This window comes from Gigantopelta aegis, chromosome 7 (assembly GCF_016097555.1).
Source record: "Gigantopelta aegis isolate Gae_Host chromosome 7, Gae_host_genome, whole genome shotgun sequence".
NCBI lineage: Eukaryota > Metazoa > Mollusca > Gastropoda > Neomphalida > Peltospiridae > Gigantopelta > Gigantopelta aegis.
The window spans coordinates 29,528,686-29,539,264 of record NC_054705.1 but is presented as its reverse complement, the minus strand read 5'-3'; the positions used below and the strand labels follow the sequence as shown (position 1 = coordinate 29,539,264).

The following is a 10,579-nucleotide window of genomic DNA, read 5'->3' as shown; positions in this document are numbered from 1 at the left end:
TGTATACTAGAGCTGGGCGGTATACCGTATATACCGTTCGGTATCGGTATTATGTCAATACCGATTTACCGTACCGAGCAAATATCAAAATACCGAAATGGGTTTGTCAGACGAGAGCCTTGTGTATGGAATTTAATTGTATTTAGATGAAATTAGCGGTCGAGCCATAACACAGGCATGCATTTAAAGACGAGTATACCGAAAATAGCGCTCGATATCGATATCGTGTCAATACCGAATACCGTACCGATACCGAGGTAAATCACCCCAAAAATACCGATATCGATACCGAACCCCAAATTTCAATACCGCCCAGCTTTATTGTATACCCAGTAATGTCCATACTTTATAACAGCTATTGTATACAGTGATGTCCATAATTTATAACAGCTATTGTATACAGTGATGTCCATAATTTATAACAGCTATTGTAACCCCAGTGATGTCCATACTTTATAACAGCTATTGTATACCAGTGATGTCCATAATTTATAACAGCTATTGTATCCCCAGTGATGTCCATAATTTATAACAGCTATTGTATCACCAGTGATGTCCATACTTTATAACAGCTATTGTATCCCCAGTGATGTCCATAATTTATAACAGCTATTGTATGCCAAGTGATGTCCAAGTTTTATAACTACTGTATATCCAGTGATATCCATACTTTATAACAGCTATTATATCCCCAGTGATGTCCATAATTTATAACAGCTATTGTATCCCCAGTGATATCCATAATTTATAACAGCTAAAATATGCGAAGTGATGTCCAAGTTTTGTAACTATTGTATACCCAGTGACAACCACATTTTATAATAGCTGTTGTATAGCAGTGACACCCATGTTATATAACAGCTATTATATACCCAGCTACACCCAAGATTTATAATAGCTATTGTGTAATGTGACACCCAAGTTTTATAACAATTAGTGTATATCCGGTGCCAAACAAGTAATATAATAGCTATTATACACCTTGTGACACCCAAGTTTTATAATATAGCTATTGTATACACTGACATTCAAGCTTTATAATAGCTATTGTATACCAGTGACAACCAAGTTTTATAATAGCTATTGTTCACAAGTGATGCTCACTTTTTATAACAGCAATTGTACATCAGAGATAATCAGGTTTCATAATAGCTATTGTATAGCAGTGACGCCCATGTTTTATAATAGTTATTGTATACTCTGGAACAACCCAACTTTATAATGGCTATTGTATAGCAGTGACGCCCATGTTTTATAATAGCTATTGTATACTCTGGAACAACCCAACTTTATAATAGCTATTGTATAGCAGTGACGCCCATGTTTTATAATAGCTATTGTATACTCTGGAACAACCCAACTTTATAATAGCTATTGTATAGCAGTGATGCCTATGTTTTATAATAGCTATTGTATACTCTGGAACATTAAATGTATGATCAGTACCAATAAAACAAGACCTCTGAAGAGAGTGCATGTGTCAAGACAGTCTGACCGCGACTAAATGAGAGTCTTTTTTATTTGTTTTCATTTCTCGCTCGTGTTTCTTCCTCTGCTGCTCCTGACTTCTCTCTAGCCGCTCCAGACGGCGCTTATCCTTCATGGCTGCTTCGGCTTCCCAAGACAAGTCTTCCGCTGTTTCGTCCGACCACGCATTGCCCGAGTCTTCCCATGAGCCCAACTCAGATCCCTGCAGTAACAAAACCATTGATGATTGTCTTTTTAATGTACTTAGTCTTAGTGGGAATCACACCCATAGTGGCCAAAACAGAAACTAATAAAATAGGTCTGGTTGGATAAATAAATAAATAAATAAATAAATGAAATGAATAAAATGAAATGAACGAATACATAAATAAACAAATAAACAAACAAACAAGCATTCTGAGAGTACTGCTAAAGTAATACATGTCCCCTTCCAGGCCCAACTAATTTTTGTATCTCACATGTTCAAGGGCCATAACTCTGTGGCAAATAGGTAAATTTCCAAGAAAGTCACTTGATTTGTAATAATATCTAATAAAGCTATACACAAAATTTCAGCTCAATATCGTGAGGCATGGAGAAAATGTCGGAAAAACAAATGTTCGTTTATTAAAAATAATTTAAAAAAATCGCCATGAAAGTCAAACTTGATCTGTAACAGTATGCAATAAAGCTATACACAAACTTTCACCTCATTATATTGTGGTATTGTGAAACAAAAGTTCAGAGAACTATTTGGGATAGACGGCAAGACAGCGAGACAGCGAGACAGAGAGAGACAGACAGAAGGACAATTATGAAATGTATAGTGCCCTCCAGTTGGTCTGGTATGGGACGAATAAATAATAGATAAATAAACAAAACAGTCAATCAAAATATAAATAAATGAATGACCTTTGACAGTAACAATGAGTCATTGACATATTTCTTACCACCAATGGAACTTCTGAATTAACAGCTAGTCTACTTGTTATAGCTGCCTTGTTGATTTCATCTTCCTGTTTTCTCTTCAGTTTTATCTGAATCAAATATATATAAAAACTAGAAATATAAGCTTAAAAACACGTATGACAAACAGCATTAATGCTAATAAATCACTCACTATGATAATAAAGTTTCTAATTTAGTTAAAAACAGTAACACCAAAAATAAATGATGAAAAAATTATACTGCATCGATTTAAACATTAATAAACAATATGTAGGGGCAGGACGTAGCCCAGTGGTAAAGCGCTCGCTTGATGCGCAGTCGGTCTGAGATCGATCTCCGTCAGTGGGCTCATTGGGCTATTTCTCGTCACAGCCAGTGCACCACAGCTGGTATATCAAATGCTGTGGTATGTGCTATCCTGTCTGTGGGATGGTGCATATAAAAGACCCCTTGCTACTAATGGAAAAATGTAGCAGGTTTCCTCTCTATGATTGTGTCAAAATTACCATATGTTTGACATCCAATAGCTGATGATTAATAAATCAATGTGCTCTAGTGGTGTCGTTAAATAAAACAAACTTTTTAAACAATATGTAAACAAAGTTTGGTCAATGAACTTGTGGCAATCACAACACTGGACTAAACAATGAAAATAAAATCCACTGCCAACCTGCAGCAAAGAATCATTAGCATGTTCTACCCGCCTCGGTGGTGTCGTGGTTAAGCCATTGGACATAAGGCTGGTAGGTACAGGGTTCGCAGCCCGGTACTGGCTCCAACTCAGTGCGAGTTTTAAATACTCAATGGGTAGGTGTAAGACCACTACACCCTCTACTCTCTCACTAACAACGAACCTACAGTTCTGAACAGGCAGCCCAGATAGCTGAGGTTTGTGCCCAGGACAGCATGCTTTAACCTAAATTAAATATAAGCACGAAAATAAGTATAAACGAATGAAAATGCATTACTAGGACTATACCAAACAGCTGTGTGCCCAGGACAGTGTGCTTGAACCTTAATTGGATATAACAAAGAAAATAAGTTGAAAAAAGCATGTTCTTTTCCACAAATACATGTAGGATAGCATAGCATTTGTAACAGTATAGTCCACCAAATACACTTTGACCACCCGACAAACTGCAACAGAAGCTACATAATAAATGTGTAGGTCCTAGGCAACTCTGATTTAAAAACAAAAATTCAAGTTTTGTTTAACAACATCACTAGAGCACATTGATTTATTAATCATTGGCAATGGATGTCAAACATTTGGTAATTTTCACATACAGTTTAAGAGAGGAAACCCACTACATTTTTCCATTACTAGCAAGAGATCTAATATATGTGCCATCCCAGAGACAGGATAGCACATACCACGGCCTTTGATATACCACTCGTGGTGCACTGGTTGGAATGAGAAATAGCCCACCGACGGGGATCGATCAGAGACCAACTGTGCATCGAGCGAGCGCTTTACCACTGGGATACGTCCCGCCCATGTTAAATTGTAGTGCTGACCTTTGCAGCCTTTCTAAATTCTGGTTGCATGTCCCCGAAGAAGTCGATATCCGGTTCCTCCTCCTCCTCCTCCTTGGCTTGACGCTGTGCATAGTGCTGGCTGTGGGCGTTCTGTATCTGCTTCTGGCGAGACTGTTCATCCATGCCCCAGCTGTCCCACGACTGCATTTCAACCTGCGGTAAAACAAACACTTCTACACCTGTATGTATGTATGTATCTATGTGTGTGTGTGTGTATGTATGTATCCGGTTCTTCCTCCTCCATTTCAACCTGCGGTAAAACAAACACTTCTACACCTGTGTGTATGTATGTGTGTATGTATGTGTGTGTGTGTGTGTGTGTGTGTGTATGTGTGTGTGTGTGTGTGTATGTATGTGTGTGTGTGTGTGTGTGTGTGTGTGTGTGTATGTGTGTGTGTGTATGTCTGTATGTATGTATCCAGTTCTTCCTCCTCCTTGGCTTGACGCTGCATTTCAACCTGCGGTAAAACAAACACTTCTACACCTGTATGTATGTATACACAAAGAAAAAAGTTAAGCACCCCCAGATATGATTACTTATATAATATTGGCATGCATTGCAACTGAAATTGCAATGACGATTCTGACAGGCATGGCGTTCCATAGAAAGGATGAGATCGTGCAAGCATGACAATGGTGTCACATCTCATCGTCGCGTGCATGTGCAACATGACTTTTCCAAAGTGCAGTATGGGTGCGTGCCCAAATTGGGTATTTAACATGGCCGTCTTGCACTGTTCGATCATTATCAGTGAAGATGAATCAAAGGAGAATATCAGTGGATCAAAGATCACAAATAATCGGCATGCGTAACGCAGGAATGACGTTCAAAGCCATTGGCCGTCAGCTGGGGTACCACTACACAGTAATTAGCAGACTTGTCAGGAAACATGCCGTAACCAACTCTGTGAAGGATTTGCCACGGTCAGGTAGACCTCGTGTGACATCAAACCGTGAAAACGCAGCACTGGGGCGGCTGGTACGGCGTCTACCGTTTGCAACAAGCACGGCGCTGAAACGTGAGTGGCTGCCCAATTGCCAGCTCTCTACAAGAACGGCGAGGAACAGCCTCAAACTGTTGCGATTGGCATCCAGATGAATCATCAAGCGCCCCTTACTGTCAGAACAACACAAACGCTTACGTTTGGCATGGTGTCTAGCACAGCGAGCGTGGAATCTGAGAACATGGAGAAGGATTCATTGGTCTGATGAAAGCCGGTTCCTGCTCCATGTCACGGATGGGCGAATGAGGGTTTGGAGGCGGAAAAATATGGCTTATGCACCCAAGAACATCCAACCAACTGTCCCATACGGAGGAGGCTCGGTAATGATTTGGAGGTGCATCTCCCATGACTGCAAGCTGGACCTGGTCACCGTTCAGGGCAATTTGTCAGGTGACCAGTACATCCGTCAGGTCCTGGAACCAGTTGTCGTGCCACATTTCGACAATCACCCACTCGCTACAAGGCCTCAGTACATGGATGACAACGCCAGGCCTCATTGTTCCCGGGCTGTGACAGCGCATCTCCAGAACAACGCTGTGACGACTTTGCCTTGGCCCGCCATGAGCCCCGATCTGAATCCCTTGGAGCACATTTGGGACATTCTTGGCCATCGAATACAGAAACTGGACCCCCCTGTACAGAATCTGAGAGAATTGGAAGCTGCTTTGCATCGGGAGTGGCTGTTGCTGCTTCGTCAGAAATTTCGTGGAGGTGCTTAACTTTTTTCTTTGTGTATATGTATGTATGTATGTATGTATGTCTGTACGTATGTATCCAGTTCTTCCTCCTCCTTGGCTTGACGCTGCATTTCAACATGCGGTAAAACAAACACTTCTACACCTGTATGTATGTATTGTATGTATGTATGTATACAAACATGTATAATTTCACACATACAGGCCATAGGATTTCAAATTTCATTCGGAAACACTTTTTCAGTTACGTGCCTTGTGGTCATGGGAACCCATAAGAAACTGTTTTAAAAAATAATTATATATATATATTATTTTCGTTTAACAGTCATACTTGATTAACTGATGATGGGAAACAAAATTTCGGTTTCATGATTTTACCGACACAGTACCGGAAATGATCGTTTCCATTAAACCTGAGGGCCTTCCGCCTACATATAAACAGTCATGGTTGGGAAGGGGGGGGGAGGGGAATCTGAATTTCAGATAACCACTGATCTACATTCCACCCCATCAGAAAACTGAAAGAACATGTATGTATTTCACTTCAGATTTTAACTTTTAACCACAAAATCAAACATCTGTAAATAACATTAAATAAAAAATATATCAACTAATATATATACATTCAGTACACCTTTAATTAAGCTTTCTTCTCTGATCAAACACTGTAGATTCTTACCTCACTACCGGGCACAGACTGGGTGACAGTCATGTCGATTGATGTGGAGAAGTGGTCATTCAGTGGTACCGAGATGTCTGATTCAGAGTGTTTCCGTCGACGACATATCAACTTTTTTACTGGGGAAAAGATCTTGAACACTGTGCCAAAAATAAACTTAATAATGTTCCAAATAACTTTAATCATGATGATAATTTGGTTTCATGTGTCTGCATACACATAACTGTCTCAAGATCCTGAAATAAAAAGAAAAGTACCAATTGATATTACATTATACACAGTTTCCATCACAAGCACACACACACACACACACACACACACACACACAGACACACATACATGCATACAGACACACACACACACACAGACACATGTTTGTAGCATTGCTGCTTGTTATAGAATTTCGACAGGGATCAAGGTTAGTAGACCATTTTTATTTTAATGTGACGAACCATTGTAATAATATATAGCTAATTTTGAATTTGAATAACATCAGTATTCCAGTGACTTCACTTTACATCTTCTTACAATAACAATAAACTGGGTAGCCTACAAGACATTTCCGTTTTCAGAACACTGGTAAAATTCCAATGCAAAATTGCTATTGAATTGTTTTTGTCTGAACATTACTAATTAATGCATCTGGATGAGTTTGAAGAAAATCTTGTCATTAAAAAAACTGTACCATTTTGAAATATGGATTTTAAGCAGAGACCGCGGACACTTTCTAAATATGACAACGATTTTTGCTGTACCGATGGAATACATTTTAAAGAACTATACTCTTCAAAAAAAGAAACGCAAAAGGGTACAAATGGGTTATAACTCCGATTTTATGTTTCCTACCGGTTCATGCTTTGTGAATATAAGGTCATTGCATGTCCCAAACACATTCCCACGGTTACATTCGATAAAACGCAGCTACTGTACAATAAAGTTCCAAAATGTGAATATTCGCAAAAACACAGCCACGTGCAAACCATGTCACCACTGCACGTGCGTTGTCTGCACGTGCAACATGAACACCGACAGTATAAAAGTGCAGGGTGTTCGCTTGCCTGGCCTCTGTATCTGGCCGACAGTTGACAATCCAGGACATGCCACGTCTCAGTGAACCGCAGAGAAACAATGCCATCGGCCGACTAGACGCAGGCGAATCCAGAACGTCCGTTGCCAGGGCATTCCATGTGTCCCCAAGCACCATCTCCAGACTGTGGGACCGTTACCAGCAACATGGATCAACACGTGACCTCCCTAGATCCGGTCGACCACGGGTCACTACCCCCGGGCAGGACCGCTACATCCGGGTACGCCACCTTCGGGAACGATTGACTACTGCCACCTCCACAGCCGCAGCAATACCAGGTTTGCGCAGGATATCCGACCAGACCGTACGGAACCGCCTACATGAGGTAGGAATTCGTGCCAGACGTCCAGTTCGAGGTGTCATCTTAACACCACAACACCGTCGACTCCGACTGCAGTGGTGCCAGATTCATCGACAATGGCCTCAACTGCGATGGAGACAGGTGTGGTTCAGTGATGACTCCCGATTTCTGCTCCGACGTCATGATGGAAGATGTCGCGTGTATAGGCGTCGTGGTGAACGTTATGCGGCAAACTGCGTGCAGGAAGTGGACAGATTCGGCGGGGGTAGTGTCATGGTGTGGGCAGCCATCTCACACACTGGCAGAACTGACCTGGTCCACGTGCAGGGCAACCTGAATGCACAGGGCTACATTGACCAGATCCTCCGGCCACACATCGTTCCAGTTATGGCCAACGCCAACGCAGTGTTCCAACATGACAACGCCAGGCCTCACACAGCACGTCTCACAACGGCTTTCCTACAGAACAACAACATTAATGTCCTTCCTTGGCCATCGATATCACCGGATTTGAACCCAATTGAGCATCTATGGGACGAGTTGGACCGACGCCTCCGACAGCGACAACCACAGCCCCAGACCCTGCCCGAGCTGGCAGCAGCCTTGCAGGCCGAGTGGGCCACCATCCCCCGGGACGTCATCCGTACTCTGGTTGCTTCAATGGGCAGGCGGTGCCAGGCAGTTGTCAACACACGCGGAGGCCACACCCGGTATTGACTCCAGATGACCTTGACCTTGGTGGTGTGTCCTATCACTTACTCACAATGGACTAGAGTGAATTGTGAACAATCCTGCAACATTTGGTAATTATCGGACTCACCATTCAATAATTAAATCAATTCTCCAAATGTTACGACAATGTGGTTTTGCGTTTCTTCTTTTGAAGAGTATATTTTCAACAACAACAAATTTTAATTGCCCCTAACCCCCTAAAATGGATATTTTCCATTAAGGGGAAATAACTGTTTAACAAAAATTGACAGAAGCCCCTAAAACATTGGCACAGTGAAATGTTTTTAAATTTAAGCCTTACTTTGGTTTTTAATACCTTTATTAGCATTTACCATATAAATATTTTAACTAAATTGTCATTAAAATAGTCCCAAATGTTTTTTTCAATCCCAAAAAAGGACCATTCACTTGCCTCAAGAATATGATACATGAATTCAGTTCCAGTATATCCCTTTTACTAAGTTTTCTCAATTAATTAAATCAATATAATTTGACATTATATAGCATAATACATATATATAATAATCAACCACAAATCCAGGGGAAGGGTTTTAGCGGGTGTAATCACCCCCCCCCCCCCCCCCCCCCCAATTTTAAAATGCCTGGAAAATCTAGTTTAGTGTTTAACAGATAAACACATGTACAATTTAAAAATAATAAAATTAGTGAATTAGTGGGGTTATGTAATATCTTCGTCAGCTGGATGTTTTTGCAGAAGTTTATTATGCAGTGCCAGTTACTGTAATTTTGACTTTGTTGGGCGCTTTTTTTCTACATTGCATCTACAACGAGTACTATAGCTGCCCTTTTTAAACATTGCAACCGTCCCGAAAAAATCATGGATCCACCCCTGATAATATACATATTATGTATATGGTCCTGGCCAGTTCAAGAATACAGCGACTGATATTACCAACATTTTAATATACTTGTGTAATTGCAAGCAATTATAGTCATTCCGCATTTAAACAGTGTCCACTAGATAAATTTACTTCTGCATTTCATTTTCTCATACGAAATTGCAATTGCAAGCAGTTTCAGCAATCCGCATTTAAGCACCGCCCTCTAGAAAAATTTACTTCCGGATTTTGTTTCTCGTACCGATGTTCGCGTGCACCAATACAATTTCTGAACGTTCATAAATGCATGTATACTAAAATAATCATCTGGCATACATGTAAGGGCATTAAAAAGTAGTAGTAACAGGAATTCAATTCTAACAATCATATAGTTGTAGTAACCTATAGGTTACCAAGCTATCTTTTGTGGTAACCTGTAAATGGGTTACCAGACACAATGCTTATTTCAATGCCTGTAATAGCTGAATATTGAAATAATATGTACACTGACCCTACAGGTTTTGTTAAAATAGGTCATTTGTGAATGGTTAACCTATTCAGATGGATAAGTTACTTGAAATTTAGTACTTAATTAAAACAAACAAATGTCCACCATTTTGGACCCACAGAAAATGCACCAACAGGGAGATGTATTACATGCCATCAAAGTTACCTAATAATTCTAAACATCTAAATTTTGTGTTGTAGTCAATCAGCAATGGATTAACAACAGTTATACAGTGTTCAAGATTAAAAATTTTGGGCAGTATCCCAGTTGGATACTAACATTTCAAAATCTGGTATCCCACCTGATAATTTAGTATCCCACTTAAATGAAATTCATAAATAACATTGTAACAAAGGTGGATGACACTGTCACTTAACTTCACTAGTAAATGACGACTTTCATTGTTTCAGCGAAAAATAAATACGCAGGATTAAAAAAAAAAAAAAAAAAAAACCCAACAACCTCCCCACCAAAAAAACCTCACCAACAACAACAACACAAAACAAACCCATTATATGGTATCCCAGTGGGATACTGGGTTTTTGAAGTCTGGTATCCAAAATTAAATTCTGGTATCCCCGGGATATCGGGATACCGTTAATCTCGAACACTGTTATATCACAAAACAAGACACTTGTCACGGTGATACCACCACTATTTTTCAATAACAAGAGGCGGGCTCCTTAATTTCTGACTTTGCCACTGAATAAAATAAAAAATAGCAATTAAAATTAGTTCTGTGTTTTGTATAAAGTTATTTCAGTGTATTTTGTACCAGTT

The 10,579-nt window shown here is 40.1% G+C and overlaps 1 protein-coding gene across 1 annotated transcript; it reads right to left on the bottom strand.

The window, feature by feature from the left end:
* Positions 1–619: 619 nt before the first annotated feature.
* LOC121377271 (receptor-binding cancer antigen expressed on SiSo cells-like) lies at positions 620–6,563 on the bottom strand. Its single transcript, XM_041505200.1, has 4 exons — positions 6,333–6,563; positions 3,934–4,107; positions 2,418–2,504; positions 620–1,690 (listed from the first exon to the last, which is right to left on the bottom strand). The coding sequence occupies exons 1-4, from the start codon at positions 6,516–6,518 to the stop codon at positions 1,481–1,483; spliced, it is 657 nt and encodes a 218-aa protein (XP_041361134.1). The 5' UTR covers positions 6,519–6,563; the 3' UTR covers positions 620–1,480.
* Between the last annotated feature and the right edge of the window lie 4,016 nt (positions 6,564–10,579).